This window comes from Tympanuchus pallidicinctus, unplaced genomic scaffold (assembly GCF_026119805.1).
Source record: "Tympanuchus pallidicinctus isolate F22 unplaced genomic scaffold, pur_lepc_1.0 scaffold15, whole genome shotgun sequence".
Taxonomy (NCBI): Eukaryota; Metazoa; Chordata; class Aves; order Galliformes; family Phasianidae; genus Tympanuchus; species Tympanuchus pallidicinctus.
The window spans coordinates 25,148,828-25,170,647 of record NW_026294669.1 but is presented as its reverse complement, the minus strand read 5'-3'; the positions used below and the strand labels follow the sequence as shown (position 1 = coordinate 25,170,647).

The 21,820-nt window shown below is 46.4% G+C and overlaps 1 protein-coding gene across 8 annotated transcripts in view; it reads left to right on the top strand.

The window, feature by feature from the left end:
• The window catches only part of PLEKHM3 (pleckstrin homology domain containing M3), a 99,652-nt gene that overhangs the window by 7,958 nt on the left and 69,874 nt on the right, over positions 1-21,820 (top strand). For 5 of the 8 annotated variants that reach the window (XM_052676224.1, XM_052676223.1, XM_052676222.1 and 2 more), the window contains exon 4: positions 14,000-14,823. In XM_052676224.1, coding sequence (XP_052532184.1) covers positions 14,220-14,823 — 604 coding nt within the window. In that variant the 5' untranslated portion in view covers positions 14,000-14,219. Of the gene's footprint in view, positions 1-2,598; positions 2,862-5,831; positions 5,956-8,202; positions 11,555-13,999; positions 14,824-21,820 lie in introns of those variants that run through there. The other 3 variants (XM_052676227.1, XM_052676225.1, XM_052676228.1) reach the window with 3 other exon arrangements.

Here is a 21,820-nt window from a genome sequence, read left to right as displayed (position 1 = left end):
GAACAGTCGCTGTGAAGAAGTGCAGACTCAGACACTGAAGGTCTGGCTGTAACTTCACTTTTGAGGAGAGCAAGTCCCTAGAAACAGCAACTATAAATAAGCCAATTGTTTTATTTTCTTTTTGTTTATTTTTTTATTTTATTAGAACAGGCAGATTACTTTTTCTGAAGCTCTGACATCTCAGGTTCTTCTAGATAGGGTTGATTTCAGGTCTCTATTCACAGTACTGAGGTGTCAATATTATTCCTTATCCCCAAAAATGCGGGATTGGTGCTGGCTGGTGTAGATATTGTGTGCTGGTATAAATATTTCTCCTGTCTGTTGTATTAAAGGCTTTTCTGGGGCAGTGAGTAGTGTCCTGAGACCAGGTCAGGTCAGTGTCTGTGACTAGGGGACCTTCCCCTGGCACCTCTTGCTCACTGAAAGGGCATCAAGAGTACAGAGGAGGGCAGGTGTGACAAATGCCAGCTGAGGGCATTGAAGGGAAAGGTTTTTGCTAAGCTGGCAAAGCAAGATGTTTTCTAGAGAGAGATGAAAGGATGTGGAGACAAAGCCAGGAAATTACACTGAACTAAACTGAAGTGCACTTACACAGATTAATAGCTGCTTCCCACCCCATATTTCAATGTCTTCTGTTCACAATAGTTTGTAGACATACAGAGCTGATTTTCTGGAAAGGCATCTTTTGACCCTTCTAACTCCTTTTCGTTTTCCCTTAGATTTCAAGGCATGGATTCAATTAAAAAACGGCTCAAATCTACATTGATGAGCTCAAACTCAGTTCAGGGCAAATGCAAAAACGTGCAGCCAGCACAGTCCTGTTTTCTGCATTGGTGGCATTCAGATCAGTTTAAGTGTGACAGGATAACAGCAGGAGAGTGAAGCAGAGTAATCTGGAATGAATCTACTTACATTCGTTGTCTGACAGCCTCAAATACTTGCAGGATGAATATAAAGAAAAAGGGAGAACTAGTGAATGAAAAAGTAATCACAGGGCAGATTTAGTTGTTCCCCGCTTACTTGTAGTGTTCCCATCTGTTTCATACCAGATACCTCACCTTCAGCTGTGCTACTCTGACTGCAGTTCCAAGAACTAGACCTGCTGGTATCTTACCACCCACCCTATCTCTCACTGCTAGGAACTCTGCTCCCTTCCAGGTCCATCTCATTTCAGCCTGTCCAGCACAAACTACTCAGAGTTCTCCTTCGTGCTGAAGCTCAGAGCTCTTCTTTTTCATGACACAACTTTGATCACTTTGTCCAGACTTTGGCCATCTTTCTTTTCCTGTTGCTGCAACTTGTTTTTTTCTGTGGTACCAATATTTCTAAAGCTATCAATCAGTTGTTTGGGTTTTGTTTGTTGTCTGTTTTGTGTGTGTGTGTGTTTTGTTTATCTCTTCATTCATTTTTGGTTTAGGTATCAACTAGATCTCCATTATCCTTTCTCAGTCGTGGTTTTGTTTTTGTTCAAATCTCATGTTAGCATACTCACAACAAAACTGTCTGTGTTATCTGTTAGTAGTAAAGAAGGGTAATACTTAATGACACTTACAAAGCAAAACTTATAATCAGAGGCCAGGTCCTGTGTGTTCTGTATTAACTTCCTAATTTAGATTGCAAATTTCATAGGCAAAAGCAGTTCCCCTGCATGTGTATGATTATTTTTCTAAAAAGAAAAAATATATGGATAGTAGCTGTTAGCTTGAGGAATTATGTACTGAAAACTGATGGCTTTTTCAGGAGTGTGATCCTTGAAACAGAATGCTTCAAAGCAGGGATAGGGAATACCACTGATTGCAGAACACCATGCTAATTCGAGAATGAACTGTGTCCACTCCTCAGCTCTATCTGCCAAGAGTGACAATCAGATATTGCCAGTTTAATTTCCCCGTGTCTCAGCCCCCTTCATGTGAAGTGTGAGTGCTCTTTTTGGCTTGCAAGGGTGTTCTGAGATGTTTTGCTCTCATGGAGAGGAGACAGAGCACTTAAAGAGAGTTTCTTTTGTTGCAAGACGTGTACTTGCTGGTGAACTGCTGAGAACAACCCAAAGTTTCCATGCTTTTTTGTTTGTCTGCTTGTGATGAACCATCAGCGTCAGGACATTTGCTTCAGGAGTGGGCTTGGTGGGTGCCCATATGGAGGCATTTATTCCATACGTCATCTAGATAAACTCATTCCTTGTAATGAAAAACAGCACTGGCATCAGCTGTCCCCTAAGTGCCATCCCCAAGGCTGCACACCAAGGATGGCACGCATGCAGGTGCTCAGGCAGTGCTTTGTCTTTGTAGCCCACAAGTTAGTTGTGCAGTGCAACCATCCATTAGGGCTATGGCTTTTGGAGGTAAACTGGAAGTTCTACATGAAAGAATAATGGTGCCTGAGGTTTGACTTCGATTTAAACAAACAAACAAAAAAAACCCAACCAACCAAACAAACAAACAAAAACCCCAAAACTAGCATAAACTTGTGGGAGTCATTTCGTTGGTTGTTTTTTTTTCATAGCTGGCTAAAAATGAGCCCTGCTGTCCACAGCCCTGTATCTATAGCACTTTATGTGTTACAGCTGGAAAGAGCTGCACTGTTCTTCTGGCTTATTACTTGTGCGTTGTTACAGTGCACTGTTTGATTGCTGTCTTTTGCAGCGACATCTTGAGACCTCTTGTCCACATGTCCACGTTGAAGTGAGAGGCGTGTGCCTTACCCTGTGATACTGCAAAGCGCCTCTGAAACAGGCCCCTCACACCTGGCACTCGGGACAATCTGCAGATCTTCAGAAGGCTTTATCTGTGTGCTCTGGAGGGTAGCAGTGCAGGCCATCAGGTTGGAGTTTCGCGCTGGCCCTCTCTCCACCTCACCGGCAGGTAGGAGCCACTGTCCGCGCTGGACACGGCCGCGGTGCAGGATGCTCGGGGCAGCTCCCACTCGTAGCATCTCCCGAGTGCGGACAGCAGCACGGACCTCTGCTGCGGGAGCTCCATCTGGCCGTCGTTCCCCATTACAGCCATCGACGCGTCGTGCCCAGCCGTGAAGGGTCACGGGGTGACGTGAGAGAGGTCGGGCGGGCCCTGTGCGGGGCCGGGCAGCGCGGAGCGGCTCCCAGGAGCACGGGCGGCTGCCGGCGGGCCCGGCCGGGGGCGCCCCGCGTGGTCCCGGGGTCAGCCCCGGTACGGCAGCTCCCGGCCGGCTGTCAGCGCCCATCAGGCCGGCAGGGCTCAGCGGCGGGGGAAGAAGGAGGGGGTTTATTTAGAAGCATTAGCCCGCCCCTCCCCCGGCCCCATTAGCGGCCCTTATTAAACCAACACAGACAAAGAGCAAAGATGCCCTCGTTAATGGAGAGTCTCCGATAATTACTCTGCTCTGCCGCTTCTTTTAGGGCCTGAATGGCCTTTGAATAATGTTTCTCTTGCTGCGGCCGCAGACAATAACCTCGCAGACCGCTTTAAGCGGTGCCAATCCCATTAGCAGAAGAATAGTGGAGCTCTCGGGGCCGGCGGGGGGCGGCTTCGCCCCGCTCCGCCCGAGGAAGGCTCGGCACGGCGGGCGGGAGCGCGGCGCCCCCAAAAGCACCTCCCGGGTGGGGGCTGCCGGAGGGGGCGCTGCGGGGGACGGAGCCCGAGAGACGCTGAGGTCGGGCCGGGGCTTCGCGGAGTCCCTCCGCATCCGAGTGCTCGTGGAGCACGAGAATGGCAGTGCCGGCTGATTTCGGGAGGGTTAAATCCGCGCTGCGCCCCCCGAGCGGGGCTAATTAGTGTGTTCAATAGGCAGCTACCAACCCGAGCTGGAACGGCTCTACCTGAACCGCTCTCTTTGATCTCCTTCCCGCATGATAAGTGAGAACGGTGTATTGCTGGGCTGGCTGTGGTGTTTAATTTAATCATCTGATGATATTTATTTTCACAAACGTGAACTCGAGGAACAATTATCGGAAAGGTTTCATCTTGCACTGAATGTGCCAGTTAGCGGCCTTTCTGCGAGGTAATAGCTTCCACCTAGGGAGTCAGTAATTAAAACGTGTGAAAAAAGGCTCCGCTTCAGAGGCGGTGGTCTAACGCTCAGCCGGTGTGAGCTGCTGGGTCTTGTAAATTGGCATTCGTCCTTGCACGTGGTGTCGGCCCTAAGGGTTCCAGAGAGTTCCCCATTTAAAGAGAGAGATGCTTGGACTGTGGTCAAAAGGAGCCAATCTTGGTAGTGTACAGTCCAACAATTCGGGGTTTGGAGAAGAGTTCTGCTGTATTTGTGGGAGTCATTCAGATTAAAGAAGAGCACTCAGTCCTACAAGCTCTTACAGAAAGACAGCAGCTGAGTTACACTTTCAGAGTTAGCTGAAAGAACTGTGTTCTTCTTTTGGCATTGACTTCAGCTTTTGTTAGAGGTTCTGAAGTCTAATAGATGGTCAAGTAGTGGGAAAATGACCCCATGTGTGTCTTCGTCAGGTGGGCACACGGTTTGTTTTCTGGTGAGGTTTACCACCAGAGGCACTGGACTGCGTGCTGATGGCTGCTGAGTGAAGGCACCAAGCTGGATGTCAACACAACAACCACTGCCAGGTCTTTAGCTTGCAGCAGCTCCTATCATGCAATATCTTTAAAGGGTGAAAAGTGCTGCATCCTAGCAACTTTTGTGGACACAGAGGTGGCGGGTTGATGGTTAGACCTTAGTGGTCTTTTCCAGCCTTAATGATTCTATGAGTCTGTGATCTGAAATGTATGTTCTTCAGTATGTAAAGTTAAAAGAAGGACATTTTCCAAGTTCAGATTTCTTGAGAATGGGAGCCTGTCATACTGCAGCCTTAAAGGATAGGGCTGGCCGTTTGTTCTCCCCAGTGTCACACAGGCTGTAGGATGTCTGTTGCATTAAAAAAAGGAAACAGAGCTCCCTGCCCAGGAGGGCTCTGTTGTAGAAAGCTGTGACAGAGGAGCACGTGAGGAATCAGAGATGTGAAAATGTCATTTAGTAAGGGGATGAAGTCTTCTCCTTCAGGTGAAATGGTTATCATTGTTTGGTCCCTATGACCTGTGTGAGAAAGATGTGCACAGATGTTTGGATTAGGTGATCTCAGAGATCTTTTCCAACCTTAATCATTCTATGATTGTGTTTGGTGGAGTCACCATCCCTGGAATTGTACAAGAGCTTTGGAGATGCGGCACTGAGAGCCATACTTTAGTGGGCAGTATTGATGGTAGGTGGACGTTTGCTCTAGGTGATCTTAGAGGTCTTTTCCAACCTTAATGATTTTATGATTCTACTCTATGATTCTCAAGAAAGCAACGTTTCCCCATTGCTTTCTTATCAGTCCTCTTATGAAAGGTACCAGACCCCCCCTCACAGTGCTGGCTGAGGATCCCCGTTAAGGGTTCGGTTCAGCAGCTTGGTGCAGCACTACCTCGCCAGCCCCGTGCCCACGTGCACAGCCTGCGGCGTCACACTGCTGGGTGCTATCGGGCACGGGGCTGAGGTTACCGGGCTTCACTCAGTTAAGTGTGCCTGCGGGCTGTTTTTGCTCATCCCGTGTTTTTGGGTGGGGTCCCGCGCTGCATTCTAATGTAAAGAAGGGTTTGCGACGGCCTCGCAGCTTGGCTTTCCCCGTGTGCTGGGTTGCACCGGAGATGCCCCTGCTGCCGCAGACGACGCTCGCTGCACCGACCCGGCGCAGAGCTCCTCGTGCCGCCGCCTGCCTCGTGGCCGCCCAGGTGCGCGAGCCTCGGCCGCTCCCCGCCCCCAGGCTCGCCGTCCCTTTGCCGGACGCGGGCGGCCCCGAAGGCGGCGGCAGGAACCTTGGTGCCGCGGCGCCGTTTCCCGCGGCGGCCGGGCCGGGATTGCGGCAGGACGCGGCCGCGCCGAGAGGGGCCGTGCCGTGCCGTGCCGTGTGCGGGCCGTGGCTGCGCGCCGGCGGATCCTCTCCGCTCGGGCTGGCCCGGGCCGCCGGGAGCCCTTTCCTCGCGGCGCGGCGGCCAGGTAAACCTCGCGCGTCCGCTGCGGGTCTGGCGCTCCGCGGGGCCGCCTTCCCCGGGATGTGGGGGCGAGGCCCGCGCTCAGCCGGCCGGCGCCTACGGTACGGACTCGGCAGCGGGCCGTATCCCCAGGATTGCTCCGGCCCTGCGTCTCTCCGCAGTTCTAGGCGAGCGTCTCGGTTTTCATTCCGACCGGTTCCGCGATCTTCTCGTGCGTCACTGAAACCGCAGCTTTTGTGCAACGGGCGCCCGGGCAAAGGCGGCGCCGAGACCGCGGGGGGCACCGGCCGTGTGGGTTCGGGCCGGCCTGGTGTGCCGCAGAAGGGTGGGTTTAGCCTGGCAGACGGAATTGTGGCATGTGCCTCATCTGTTATCTGCTCTGCAGATATGGGCTGACTGCCCTGATCCGTTAGGATTTACAGACGAGTCTAATTTTAGGCGCTGCATCATCCTATTGAGTGACTACAACAAGTTGCTGTATGTAGGAACAAAAGTATCTGCCTCTCGGTGGGACCAACACCTACTGAAAGCGAGTAGTTTTCATCTCATCGCTTACATGGTGTGTTCATCTTGCATGGAAAAATTATGTGCATTAATCTGAGATTGAAGAAATCAGAAATTTAAAACACAAAACATGGCAAGCTGTAGTTGGTGCACCATTCCTGCAGAGCTGTAGCCTACCATGTTGTTAGTGTTGCAGTTTGATATTATGTTTTGAGGTTTCTAATAGGTTTCTGCAAAGATCTTGTAATAAAGTTACAGTTTGAATTAGAGAACAGCAGGTGTCTGTGCTGGAAGAGTCAGCTGATGACAGCAGCTGTGCTGAAGGAGGCTGAGGGGGCTGGTAGCTGGGGCAGGGCTGCTGGGACCAGGGTCACTGTGCTGTTGTTCCGGGAGTCCTTTGTACTCTCTTTCTCCTACGCCTCATCCCTAGAGGTAAATGCGTCAAACCATAGTGGTCCCTGCTATCTGAAAGATAAGGAAGAGGGCTTAGATTGAGGTTAGAAATGAAGTTGAAATGTAGTTCCATCAGCATCGACATTCAGCCACCAGTAGTTGAGGGAAGACCTGTGTCTGCCTTGCAGTGTCCCAGCAGAGCTCCCTGGGTACCACAGCAAGGAGTTGATTGTGTTTGCAGATCGGGGCTGCTCAGAAGTCTTGGAATTCAAGTCTGTATTTTCTTTTGGCCTTGTTATAAGCTTAGAGAAGAAATGTCTCCCATGTTCTTTGTGGAGATGCCATGTTTCTGGCCCTCGTTGCCTGCAGGCAGTAGCAGCTGTTACTGCCAGGTGTGGAGCATGCTGGCCTGTGCTGGCTCAGCTGGGGTATGCTCGTTACTCCCTGCTTGGTGCACCTCGGATAAACTGTTCTGCAGAGCTAACTGAAAGTTAATTGTGTAGGCTGGCATAGTTGGCAAAGGATTCACTTACTGCATTACTATTTATACCAGCTAGTGTGCCTCATCTAAAAAAAGTCCTAAAGCTTCTTATTGTCCCCTTGTCCTACTTATAAGGAGATAAATATCTTTATCTGGCAGCCCCCCTTGTATGTGTCCTTCATTACTTAAACATGGCCACCTCCAGGCAGCAAGGGAGGCACGCCGGGCAGAACATTGCTGCACACAGCAGCTGACAGCTCAGCAGCCTGATTTCCAGCAGCCTCTGGAAATGAGTACTACAAAACAACATCCTTAGGAGTGACATATGCCTTTCATTTCTGTTCAGAGCTCATGGGGACAAAATGAAAATGCCTTCATTTCTGATCTGTGTTAAATACATAAAAGACAAGCAGGGTCTTCAGTGTAGTTCTTCTAGAACATATGGACTGGAGAGATACTCACAGTTTCAGTTGTGCTAACCAGAAAAGTGTACTAAAAATGTTTCCTGTCCTTAGTCATGTACTAGTTGTCCTGTTTCCTCTCAGCACACAAGCTGGTACATCACAATGGAATGTCTGATCAGCCGTGTGTCTTGCTGCGCAGGTGGAGATTTGCACAGTGCTTGCATACGCTGCACTTTGTTCTGGTGTGCACTCCTCAGCTTAGATTTATTTCATTTTGATTACTTTTTTCAAAGTACAGTTAAAATGAAAGGTGTATTACAAGCACTGTTTATTATTCGTTAATGTGTGCTCATTGTTGGATGAGGTATTTATAGCTGTGCTGTGTTAGTTTGCCACACAGACGGAGGATGCATAGAAAAGTTTCTTTGGTAAAGCAATGCGGCAGATCTGTGACTGAGGAAGTCTGTGCTTCTGCAGAGTGATACCTGTGTACCCTCGCATAAATGTCTGCGTCCCCTCACAGAATGCAACGTTCTGCTTTTCACTCTGTTTTCTCACCTTTATCTCTTTTTCCATTTTTCTTTTTCTTCCTTTAGTGAGGAAAATCTCATTGCTGCCCTTCAGGGAGGCCATAGCAAGCAGGTGATTTTGCACCACAGAAATGGCTGTGCTTACATTCAATTATCTTCTTGGGTGCCTGGCCCTACAAGCAAGCATTCCTCACCAGAAAGCATCTTTCTCCAGTTTTTGTAAGCTTCTTCTGAGCATCAATGGCTTGTGCCTGATTATGAATCAAGAAGTTCTTCCATATGACACCGTAAAGTAGAATTGTCTGAACATTTTAAGTAGTTTATCACTCAGTTGGATACTGGGGGAAAAGACTTTTCAAAAGGTGCCTTAGAAATGTCATTTAAAGTCAATTCTTCAGGCCATGTAAGACCGTTGAATATCATATGGCAATCTCTTTCAAACTCCAGTTGCCTGTTCCATATGAAAAAGTAATGTAGTTTTGTCTTTTTTTTATTTTTTGTGAGGCATTTAGTTCAGAGATTTAAATGAATCTAGTAAGTTTGTGTGCTACATTACTTGGGATAACACTTATCTTGTGCTGGGAGAATGAGAAAGTTGGTGGTCAGAACATTGAGAGTGTTTGCTGAGTAGGCCTTGCTATACTGAAAACAAAATATCATCTGCTGTCTAGTTATAGCAGGGAGATGCTGGAAGAATGGCATTATGCAGAACCTTACATTTTGCTGCCTCAATTTTTCAGCTTCATTTTGCCAGCAGAGTATGAAAATGGTGGTAAAGACTTCAGCAGCTACCTGTATGTCATCATCCTCTCTTCTATCAACTCAAGTGTGCCACCTGACAAATACAACACAACTTCTTAATTTAAAGGTAGCTCCCTCATGTTTTTATTAGGGATTCTGCACAGCATACTGGTTTTCAAGGACAGTCACTGACCTAAGTGCATCCCATTTAGATTCTGTGCAGTACTTGGCTGATGGGACCCTCAGAGCTAAAGCTTGTAGAGCAGAGCCTGTAGGCTGTGATTTTTCAAGGTACCACTCAAAGAGAGTTTACAGGCTGGGGTTGCTCAGTCTGACTGACAGAAAAACTCATTGGATATCAGCTGCGCCAGCCCCAGTGGTTCTGCTCAAGGTGGTTTTATGTCCATATTTTCTTCAGATAACCTCTTAATTACACTGAGCTTGTTAGAGACATGAGTTGGGCTTGTTAGTGGTCTAAATCTGCAGCACGCAAGCGATAAAGATTACAGTGGCTGCATGAATCTGCTTTGCTACCAAAGTGTTACCAAATGTTCCAAAATAATGTTCTGTTCTGTTTTCTTGCATGCAGAAGGGTTTCAGCCCACAGTTGCTATGCAGTGTGTGGTAAGTGCAGCCTGTTTCCTCAGCAGGTTCCAAGGTGCAGAGAAGGGATGGGGTGAGCTTTCCAGGAACTGAGGCACAACTACTCTCTTTGCAGACAGATAACTGTGAAACTCCTCTTGTGGTCTTGAGAGACAATTCTCAGAAATACCAAATTCTCTGCCAGAGAATTTGACTCTAAGAGTCATTAGGAATCAGTGAAACCATGTTACTTATGTATTTCTATCTTTTGTCTGGCTGGGCACTCCTCTTGTTTATGTGTTTCCTCCTGAAAATTTTGCTTGTGCATGTCATTGATGGTTCCTTTCTAATTCTCTCTCCAAATACAAGAAAAAAAGGAGAAGACCCTTACTTATCTATTGTGTATAACTGAAACTCATCACTTTATGTATATGCCTCTATCACTTGCTCTCTGAAGAGGTCCTGTGAGCAGCAAAATCAACCTGGCTGCTCTCTTACTAAATCGTGTCATCGTGTCTCCTTTCTTTTCTACTTCCTGATCTTTTCACATCTATCTAATGCTAACATGCTTGAAGAGACTCGAGTGGTGGCACTTCTGAAAAGGAAGATGGGCTGGGTTTTGCTTGCCTCCCCTTTAGCAGAAAGGCTGAATTTTCCTGTTTTCTACCCAGTATTTAACAAATGCAAGAACTGTGTCTTTAAAGGCACTACTGCCATATCTAGTTGAATTTGCCTGCGTAATTCAAAAGAAAGGGAAGGAGAACAACTGAAAGATAGGCAGGATGGTGGCACAAACCCTTTTTCCTTAGGCAACCAAACAGAAAGATGTCTGATATATATCTTGTGGGGATTACAGAGCTAAACAGATCTTTGTAGTCTTGTTTCTCTCCTGCTCGAGCTGGAATGAGTAGTCCTGGTTATGATGCTTGAGCTGGGGGATACATACTGGGTACTGTCATGGAAGTTTGTCACTTGTAGGTTTACTTTCTGCTCTTGCCTCTTCCCTGCTAGTAATTGCAGTGTGCACCCAGATATTCTTCTGGAAGATGGGATCCAGAAAAGCACATCAGGAATTGAGAATATCTGTTCCAGCGTATATTCCCTGGCATTTGTCATGCATGGCTTTCTTCTGTGGCCACATTGCTCTGTCAGCTTGGTTGGCCCTTGTGGCTTCTTGAGGCCCTGTGTATACCTAACTAAAAGGAAACTCTATATCTCGTGTGGCATGACCTGCAGTCACTGCTGCTTGCCTCTTCTATGAGTAATGTGGACGTTATGCTCTCGTGATAGTAAAGACTTAACTCATGTTGTGATTATTCATTATCTGACTGTTGCACATCTGTGGACAGAAGCTGTATCCACAGTAGCTATTTTTCAGCTGCTACAAACCGATGCTGAGCAGTTTTTGCTAAGAACCATGCACTGCCTTCACCAATTTTGGTTAAGATGGCTTTCTTACAGCTGCCTGTAGCTTTGGTAGTTTTTAGTAGTCTGGCTGATGCATCCCTCTTTGTTGTGTTCACCATCCTAGGCTGAATGTCCTTGGAAAATTTCAGATGTTTCTGAGAAGCAATACATGAGGCAATACATGTGATAGTAATTTTAAAGGAGTTCATCCTAATGTTTTGTTTTCCTTTTCTGCTCTTATGTGAAAGAAGCAATTTCCACTGTTTTCTCTCCTGGAGGAGATTCAGATGGATCTGTTTACTGGCATATCAGAGCTTGCATTCATTTGTCACGAAATCCCTTTAAAAGTCTGAAAGAAATCATTGCTGAATGTCACTGTCAGAAGATGCCAGCTTGTGCTTATGGAGATTCATTGAATCCCAGTGCTGAGGGAGCCACTGCACGCATGGCACAACTCTTTCTCTGACCTGAGGAGGCTCTAATGTAGTAGGATGTGATCTGCCTGTCACTGCCACTGAGATCACATTGCCTGTACCTACTGAGCAGGACTGATCAACAAAGGTAGGGGATATGAGTGTTGCCCTTTGCATGCCATATGATGCAGGGCTTGCCACCTTCTCATGATCCTGTGATTCAGCATCTCCCCGAAAATGAGGTCAGCTGTAGTTCTACAGCACTCTGCGTGGCTGCATGACTGGAAATTCCAGTCTCTAGGATCCAGAGGAACATGCAGCTACGTGAGGCAAAGCTTCCAGCAGTTAAGAACAAACCTGTTAATGTAAGTGTCTTTTTTTTTCCTGTCCCTTTTCACCTTTCTTGATGATTTAAAATAAAGAACTGCATGTGCTATCACTGAAATTCTTCCTCTGCAGTGTTTCAGTGGCATGTCACAAACCCTTGTAGAGTGATTGCTGCTCTGGTGCTTATGTGAGAGCCGGGCTGTGTTCTCTGCCATTTCAGGAGGTAGTGCCTTTGTGTGGTCAGCCTGCAGCTCTCTTGGCATGGGGTTGTGCTGGTGCTGCTTTTGTTCAAATGAAAGCCTTTTGTGGTTTTGCAATTTCCAAATGCCATTCTTACTTTAAAGATATAGCATGGGAGGACGTGGAATAAGTGGATGGGTTGAAACACACTGTGTTGCTCAGCCTGCTGGAGCTCTGAGGCACCACGAGCAGAGTGTTGCTCAGGGGTAAATGGCAAGAATGACCTTGAGAGTGAACTTTGCTTCTTTAAGGTGACGTGGATATGGTTGGAGTGGCTTCATTTCCCACTGCCATCAACAAGTACTATTGCAAGCTTTGCAAAGAGTGTTCCCATACTGTTCTGATTTGAAACCACTCTGTATGTGTTTTGTTCAGCACTCCATTTTGATTCTGGCTCTTCCATTACTGTCTCATTCTTCAGTTTGTCTTAGTCCTAGTTTGCTGTGAGAAAAGTGAAGAGAATCCTTGCAAAAAGGTGGGGGAGAAAGGTCTCAGTGTAAAGCCCTGAAGTTTCCAGAGTTATGTATGTGGTTATTTATTTGTTTGTTTTTTATTATTTATTTGTTTGTTTATTTTAATTGGAATGTGCTTAGAGAGATGATGGTCTGAAATGCTGATCTGTGACACAGGAGGCTGAGCTGCTGCTTTCCAGCACAGGACCGTTGTGGCCAAAGCAGAGGGAGGGAGGAGGCCAGCGAGTGCCTGTGGAGGTTTTGTGCTCCAGGACTCTGTGCCCTTCTTTGGTGGGTTCTGGTCTCCTTCCTTCCTGTGGCTTAAGGAAGGAGACTCTGTTTAAATGGCTTTGCGAACTTAAGTTAGGGGAAGGCAAGTTGACTGTTCTTGATTTAAAAACAAAAAACACAAACAAAAAAACACCAGGAAACAACAAAACCCAAAAAAACTTTAAATATAAGCATGATGTGTGTTTGATGCTGTTTAATAGATGTTTTTTCCTGCTAAGTGTAAATCTTCGTGGGTCTTGGTGGCACTTAGCAGTATTCACAAGCTAATGAGCTGCTAATTATCAGCCCTGTCCAGGCTAATTAGTTCTGCTAAGAGTGTATTAATCTAGACAGAGCTCTGAGCTAATGCAGCTTTGTTGCTTTTAGGCCTCAAACTGATGTGGCCAAAACCGATCTCTTTGACTTTTGGCCATCCTGCGTGTGCCTGTTCCAAGTGCTATGAGAGCTGTTTTACTCCTGGCACCCAGTCTCTAGGTCCCAAGAACATGCATGCTTGATTTTTCCCTATTTGAACCTAGCTTCCCTGCGTGTCCCTCAAACAGGGCAGCACCGTGGATGGATCTTCAAGAAGTAGAGGTTAGAAGGCAGCAGGCATGGTGAGACAGAGCTTGGCAATGAGACACCCCCTTATTGCACCCCAGGGAGTGTAATAACCCTCCCTTCCGTCCTGAAGTGAGCTCAATACAGCTCTTCAGTAGTTCCAACCTTAAAGCTGGAAGCTATTAAATTCTCTATTAAGACTTTCCAAACCAGCTGCTGGGAGATAAAGATCTGCAGCTTTATGATAGTATGGGTTATGGTATATTTTGTTTTGCTCATAGGATGTGTTACCTTTCTGGGATTTAGGTTGCCACACTATTTCCCACAGGTTCCCAGCAATACTCTAGAGAGAAATGTGCAGCAGTTGCTTTGCAGCAGCCTATTAGCACTGATTTATTAAATATCACAGTTCTGTTTATGCAGACAAGCAGCAAAGTAGTTGTTGCAAACTAGTGTCAGTGTCCTAAGACAAAGAATGCAAGTAATCCAGGAGAAAAAAAGTAATTGAGATCAGTTGGCTTGCTTTGCAGTCTGGTGGGAAACTGTACTAAGTTCCATACATGGCATATTAGAGGGGTGCTACTGACATTTGGTTAGTAAGTGGTATCCCTTCATCTGGTGGCCCACCCTGCTCTCTGACCAAGAAGAGAGAACATACTGTGACTGTGGAAAGAATGATGCAGATAAACATATTTATCTGGGAAAAAGCCCATGCTCACATGATGCTTTGCTTTGCTTTGCAGGTGAGCTGTTATCACTATGAGCGTGCTTTCTAGAGTGACTACAGCCAACTTTGTCATGAATGTTCGGTCTCACATCTGAAGAAAGGGATTGGTTGAGTTCCTCTCTGCCAGTACGAATTGTGGTTGATGTGTGGACTTGTCCTACCATCTCTGAGTTAGTGGTGTGCAAAGGGCAGATGTGAAGCACCCATTTCCTTTGGGCCCACTGGCAGCACAGGACATGGAAGCTCTTGAAGTTGATGATATTAGCCCTGCCTTGGAAGTGACTGAAGACTTTTTCAATAGTTTTGATACTAAGCTTGAGAAGATTGTGCAGCCCTCTGGGGTATTTGGTGTCCAGGAGGTGCCTGAGCTGGTTGGGCATGAGGTGTTTCATCAGATAACAGAGAGCAGGAATCTAAGGAACGTCGCCTCCTTAGCCAAAAGTAGCCTCATTTGGGATCACTGCAAAAATGGCCTCTTGGAAACGAAAGCCCAGACAGCACTCTCTGCCAAAGATCAGCATGTGGTGCGGAGGGGAACAGCTGCTGACAACCTTGCTTGGGCAGGGGAAGGAGAGACTGCTGCTTTTAACATCTTCAACATCTGCCAGCGGAGGAGGGACAGGCCTCGGTCAGTGAATGACATCCTGGTGCGGAATGAAGAAGCCTCCACGTTCAAGCCAGGACACAACCGCTCACGCTCTGATATCAGCCATGTAAACTGGGGAGTCGTCTTCACTGGCACCTCTCTGCAGCAGCCAGCTCTGCCAGGTCAGGACAATAACTGCGCTCTGCTCTCCTACCTGGCACTGACCAAGGGACAAGACATCCAAGGAAACACAGGTTTGTATGGATATGTTATTGTTTCTGTAGAAGTGGAGGCTTTTCTGTTTGTTTTTAATATTTACCTCCAAAAGAAGCTAGTTGTTTCAAAACAAACAACAACAACAAAAAAACCCTATGAGCTAACTCCTAGGATGATGTAAAATAGCATGGCTTGTCTTTGATACAGCTCTGTCTGTTTGTCTGGTGAAGAGGTCAGTGTTTAAAACAGTCTTCACTTCTGTTTGAAAAACTAAGCTTGTTTCACTTTTTGCTCCTATTTCATTCATTTTTCTGAGGAAAAGTCATTTCCTAAACTAAACAAAAAAACAACTTTACATGCTAAAGCTATTGGGAGAATGGCAAACTAAGTCAGCTTTTATGAAGTAATGAAAGAGCAGCCATTAAAAAGAGGGTAGGTATATGAAGTTTTGCTGTGAAGCCTGAGATCTCTGTTCTGTTTCTTTAAGAAATGCTGGCTATTCAGTCTGTAAACAATTAACAAAAACTCAAGCATGCTGTTTGTGCCTGTCAATAATAAGGCTTCTCTGCCAGCACTGTGTGGCGTACAGGAGGTCCTGTTATCAGATTGAGGCAGGCATCCCCAGTGAGCTGTCTCAGGTGATATTTCAGCAGGTGATAGTTTTTCCTTTTCCCTTCTCAAGCAGCACATGGAAAAGGTTGTGCTCAGGGCTTCAGAAGCACTCAACCACTGTCTCCATCTCTATGATTTATTTTGTGAATGTCAGAAGTGGACTGAGCTCAAAGCTGTATTCAAAATACCTTTTGTAGAGGAGTCTCAGTAGGGTTGATTCCTGGGATCTTAGAAGTGAAGAAGGAAGGGTGGGAAATGGGCTGATAAGAGTGGCTGAAGAACTTTTGCCAGGACCCTGCTGCAGCCCAGCAGCAGTCAGTACCTCTAAGATGCTCAGCTCATGCTTTCCTACTGCTTTTTGTGAAGGCATGAGGCATCTGTCAGTGCTTGCTGTGTGCTCTCCCACAGCCCTTCTGCATGGGATGTCTGTCTCAGAGTGATGGTACCTCCCTTGGGGAATGAGACCTGTGGTCTGAAAATGAACTTCTAACCTGTTTCCCTGGCATATTCTGTTCTGTTGCTTTGCAGGGTTCAGATGGTAGCTGTGGTATTTCTTCCCTTTGTATTTATTGGAGAGCCTACCTTAGAGTTTGCTTCTACTTTGAGCTGAGCTTAAAACAGAAAAGCAAAACCAAGAAAGTCAGTGTTGCAGGAATGTGTACCTGGGACTGGTAACTGTACTCCACAACAGACAAAAAATGTATATGCAGGTTGGCTGAAAGCTGCTGGGGTGGTGGAAGAAGTCATGGAGGCATCCTTCTCTGGGTCTTTGTAGATTAAACCAATGCATATGAGGTACGGAGTGCAGGTTGCAGCTGCTCCTATTAGTCCCCGTGGCAATGAAGGACTTCCCTCTGGAGCCTGCAGAGGTCTCCCCGTCCTCCGACGCTGGCCAAGTTGCAGCACAGATTAGCTCTTCACAATCACAATTATATTTTTTCATCTCATCTTCATATTATATTTATTACTCTGAGCTTATCTGTTCCTGCTGCTTACTTTCTCATAATACAAATAAAATGAAACTGGATCCACTCCATGTTCTGTGAAGGAAAAAGCTCTGAAAGAAGCTGTGCCTTCTGGGGTTGTATCTTCTCAGGCCTGCTGGCAACGCAGCTAGTGTACCAGAAATGAGCACTGCAGAGCAGTGTTAAACAGTAAGTGGAGCTAGAAAAGAAGGAAGTTGCAAGCAGATTCAAGACAGACTTTTGTATTTCTGGGCATGTGTCCTGGCAAACAGAAAGAGAATACTGCTTCTGTAGCATCTCAAGGAAGATCGCTTAGATCATTAAAACACAGTGCATGGGTAGTCATCTTTGACAGTCATGTGGATGTTTTCATTCAAACACAACCAGTCCTAGGAGTGTGAGTGCTATAATGTTTTTCCCTGGTAGCTGCTTATTTTGCCTGCCATGCCTGTGAGCATGGGGCACTGAAGAGCTTTCACTGAGTGGAGGAGCATCTGTGTGCTGAAAGTGTCCCAGCTGCAGAGAACTGATGGCCTGGTGCCCCTTGCCAGCAGGCTGTGCAGGTCGTTACTCAAACGGCCCCCCTGGTTTTGGCACTACTGTGTCAGGATGCTGCACCTATGGTTTGGTTGCAGTGCTGCAACATGGCAAAACAGTCATGTTGAAGAAAATGGTTGCCTTAAAATGGCTAACAAGACCAAAGTCCACTGATTTTTCACCTGCCTCTCTCTCATTCTGCCTCTCTGATTTACATTGTTTCCCTTTCTTTGCATCTTTTTACCTGTCTGGGAACCTAGCCACCATTTATAACATGGCAAAGGTCTGGTCATATCTTCAGGAGTACTACAGAGAATATTTCAAAAGAGGTTTGGTTCCCAACTTCATGCAACTCTTGGATATCTGACATGTAGTGGAAATGCTAAGTCACTGCTTGAAACAGTGTTTGAGCATATGGTAGGAAGGAAGGGCCAACCCAGGGGAGCTCAGGTGCATGCAATGCAATGCCATGTACCTGAGTGACTGGAAGGGGTCAAGCCAGCATCCGTCCCTTCCCAGACCTCATTTAAGGGTTTTTAGTAGAGGTGAGGGTATCTTGCTGGTGATCCCTGTGTACCTGATGCCTTCAGAAGGTAAGCAGCTTGTTTCCTTTTTTTTGGTGCCCCCAGCTGTTGTATTTGAGCAAACCCTCACTTGCTGCAGCCTAAGACCTTGCTGCTCTGCTGTCATTGCTGCGCTTTCCATCGTGTTACATTGGCAAACTTCTCTATATTTTTGAGGAGGAAAAATATATCTAAATTTCTGTTCATGAGCAGCACAATAGTGGTTCGCAGACTGAGGATTGCTACTGATCTTTGAGTTTTACAAAACTGCTTTATCCTACTTCAGGCATCACGTTGACTTGAGGGATTTCATTTTTCTACCACTACACTGACCTTATGTGGCATAAAGCAGTCTCAATTCCATCTTAATCAAACGCTGCCATGCATGTAGTACTCAGTAGCTGGGTAAGGAGCAGATTGAAGGGATACTGCTGAAGCGCATGTGAATTGGTGAGGGAAGTTGTGAGGGTTTTCTTCTTTGCCTAAATTGATTGCTTGTGAAAGAGGGACATAAGCACATCATTGTGGTGTTAATGTCATTCGCAGAAGCGAGTAGAGCTAGCAGAGCAAGCAGGCTCCTGGGCCTACAAATTTTCAGCAACACTTGCAATCTGAGTTCAGTTGAGAGTAGGTTAATCCTTAAGCAAAGAAGTTATTTATGATTTATATCTCGCTGATATTTGACATGGCTGTCAAGTGTGATACAGCTTGGTGGTGATAGTAGGGAGTCTGTACCAGAAATCAGCAAGTGTCATCTGCTGGGGAAAGATACTGTTTAGGTTATGTCTGTAAACATTTTTATGCAAGTGCATAAAAATTACAGCCAGAGGCTGCTGAAATCACGGTCATAAGACCTGCAGGGTCTGGCTGCTTTGAGTTGCAAAATCATGTCATAACTGAGAGCTCCTTGGAGCCTTCGACTATCCTCTTTGACTTTGGGAATTTGACACTCAAATTGTTCTTTGATCAGAAGGGGAATTTCTTCCTGAAATGTAATTCTTAACTTTTTAATGCAAATTGACAGGAAAATGGGAGTCATTGAAATTAAAACAAAATCCCAGTCCTAATTCATCTCTCTTCAGCTTTGTTAGAAAATTACTTAATCTGCTTGAAAAATAGAGGAATCTTTGTTGGCCAGATATCCTTGCCTTCAGCAGCAGCAGTGGCTGGCATTATCTCTGTGCCAACGTTGCTAGCTCTTGCAGCATTTAGTAGTACGTATTGCTGCACTGAGTTGGTTCCTGGCAGTGGGTCACAGAGCAGGAGATGGCAGAGCCATCAGTTGCCACTGTTGTCCTGCTCGGGATGGAGCCTCAAAGACAGCTGGACAGAAAACAGAGAGGTTGTGCTAAGGGAGCTGCTGCAGAGTGGGAGTGGCCAGAGATCTTGAGCGATGTGAAATGCTGAGGGTATGATGTGAAGACCTCACACTGGCACACTGCTGATGGCCAGGTGAAGCCCAGCTCCTTCTGGTCTACTAGGGAGATTTGTAAAGTCTAATTACTATTTGTGGTTTTGCAAAAACACTCCATTAGCACTGTCTTTTGTCAGCAGTAAGTAGAGGTTGCACAGTTAGAGCGGACCAATTGCCACAAGGATGGTAGAGCGTTATAGCTGTGTAGTATTGTGTAGAACACAGTAGTGCAGCCATCCAAAAGGCAGATGTGTGGAAACAACACTTAGCACCTTCCTCTGTGAAGAGCAGGAAGCCTCAGACTAGTTGGAAATAATCCCAGAAAGCATTCAGCCAGTTGGAGCATCCAGTGCCCTCGGAAGGCCAGTCTGTTTTCAGCATTAAAAGGTAGGCAAGGGAAAGCTGTGCTTGCAGAGATTTGGAGCCTGTCAAGATTTGAGGTATCAAAATTGTTTAAAATCCAGTATGAGACGGATGCCCTCCACTGGGCTGGAGTCCTCCACTGGTGCTAAGGGCTGTCTGCATTTAGCAAGGGACAGCCCCTTTTCCCAAGAGGTTACAGCTTAAACAAACCATGCAGTAAAGGCAGCAAGACTGAGCAGAGACACAGAGGGATGGGATGAGGTGTTTTGCCTAAGATCAGACGGAAGTGTAATCTGGATCATCTCATCTGCTAGATCAGACTTCCCCTCTAACTGCTCTGTCTGATTTGGGGAGTGCTGCACTTGCCCCCCTATGGCTCAGTCCTGGTTTCTCATTGGGCACCCTCTGAGCTGAAGGGGCTACAGGGGCTGACAGGGCAGCAGCAGTGCCCTGTCTGCTCCGCTGCCTGTGGGGCCTTGGGAGGGCAGGTGCACTGGAGGCTATGGGAGGGGGGTCACGTAAAGAAACTGACAACGCAGGAGGATTACAGTAAAAGGCACCAGCGAGTTAGGTTGGGAGGGTTATGTCCTATGGAGTTACAGCACTCCATAAATCTTAATAGTTTTTCATCTCCTGGGGGTAGTGCTGATTGCTTCCAGTGATGTTGTTGTGATGACTATCATAACTGAATTTACACATTTGTTGCTATTACAATATGTAAGACTTTTCCCTTAGAGGTGTTAGTGGTCACTAGCAATGTGAACCAATGACTCTGTTTTCATAGCTTTGTCAGTCATTTTATACTCTTTCTTCCTTCTTTTTGAAGTAGAATTGAGTGAATTTATACAAGGATCAGCAAATGCATTTTCGTTTGATTTTTCTCACTTCTTCTACCTGCAAAAGAAGCACCTACAGAGCCAGATGGAAAATGGATGGGAAGAAGAGATGGTGGTTTTAAGTGGGAGGGCAGTGAGCATCACAGATCTTAGTCATGCCAGCTGAGGGACAGTTAGTTCCTAATCCTGCAAGCCCCAAGCAAGTCACTAGTTCTGCTGACTTAAGGAAGAACTCGTGTCTAATTTGTTCTGGCAGCAGCAGCATGAGGGTGTTCTGTCGGAGGGCTTCCCAAGAGCCTTAAGAACAGTGTGATCAAAAACATACAGCATACAGGAAAGTGTACAGAAAACACTGTGCAAAGTGGAGGTAAACAAAAAGCACAAACAAATGAGTTGGCCAACTTGACTTACAGAGTTAGTGGCAGAGCTGGGAGTAGGACCCAGCATTTTCTAGCTCATATCTCTGGTTGAGATTGCCATGCCAAAACTGTACTTAAATTGGGAAATGGTTAGAGAAAAACTGTTTTTGTGTTTAAGGTGACTTCCACAGGGTTCTGCAGCTATACTCTCTGACCACATGTCTGGCAGTGCTGTCTCTCACAACTCGGGAGTCTGTGGGACAGCAATCCATCGTGATCTGAGAGAGCGTTTCAGGTCAGAAAGGCACCTGCTGAATTCTACACAAATTTGAGGTGAGGACTACTGACAAAAGCTCTGTGATTTGTTCATGTCTCTGAGAACCAGAAAATCCAGACAGGAATACTGCCTCAAAAGGCAAGTCATTCAGAAATGAAACATTTCCAAGTTACTTGGTATTGCTGAAATCAGAAATGCTTCTGTGGTGCAGTGCAGGGCATGTTTTTCTGGGACACAAGAATGTCAGTTGATGCCATGTTCCTCAACTCCTGGATATGCTGAGACAACCTTTGCACTCCCTCTGCTATCACCAAGCATGGAAAGTGGTAGGTGTGTGCTGAGTGCAGGGTGCCTAGCTCTCTCCCCAGAGGAGAGGAGAGATGCTGAAGAGCATATTGTCCTGTCCTTAGTTGCTGAGTTTCTCTGCTTCCTTCTGCCTCCTTCCTCCTCATCACTTGAAACTATAACTCCAAATGGTCCAGGCACAGGCCATTTACTGTTACTACTTCCACTTTTTTTTAATACTTCCTCAGTTTATTCTCCTTGTTTCTGTAAAGAGGAAGAGCTGCAGTGGATTAGTTTCTGTTTTGAAGGCAGATGGAGAGGTGGGAGCATTTTCTCTCTGAGTGGAAAGGCATTGTCTGGCACACTGCATGTGGAGGAGATCTGGGAGCAGAGGGCTGTAAGGGATGTGTGTGTGGATTCAGCACATCTCCGTCAGCGTCTACTGCCCTGGCCTAAACAATATGATACATTTGAATGTTAATCAAGTTGGCTGCTGGTTTTGTCTCATTTAGAGTGGAGCTGAGCTTGAAGGAGGGAGTGGGGTGAAGAAGGGAGGAGGGGGTGCTTCTGTGAATGGCAGAGAGGGAGAGATAGCTTTTCTGTAACTCAACAAAAGATGAGCAAACGTGTGCAGATGAAGGAGGGGTGGCTGGGGGAAGGTTATGAGTTGTCTTATTATGGAGAAGCTTGAACTGTCATCTGTACTTGATGGAAGCGAGAGAGATTGCAGTTGGAGCTGCAGAAGTGCTGCCTCCCTGATTGGATTAATAGAAAGGGAAGATGAGTCTAGAATGGATGCCCATTATCTGCACTACAAAGGGATT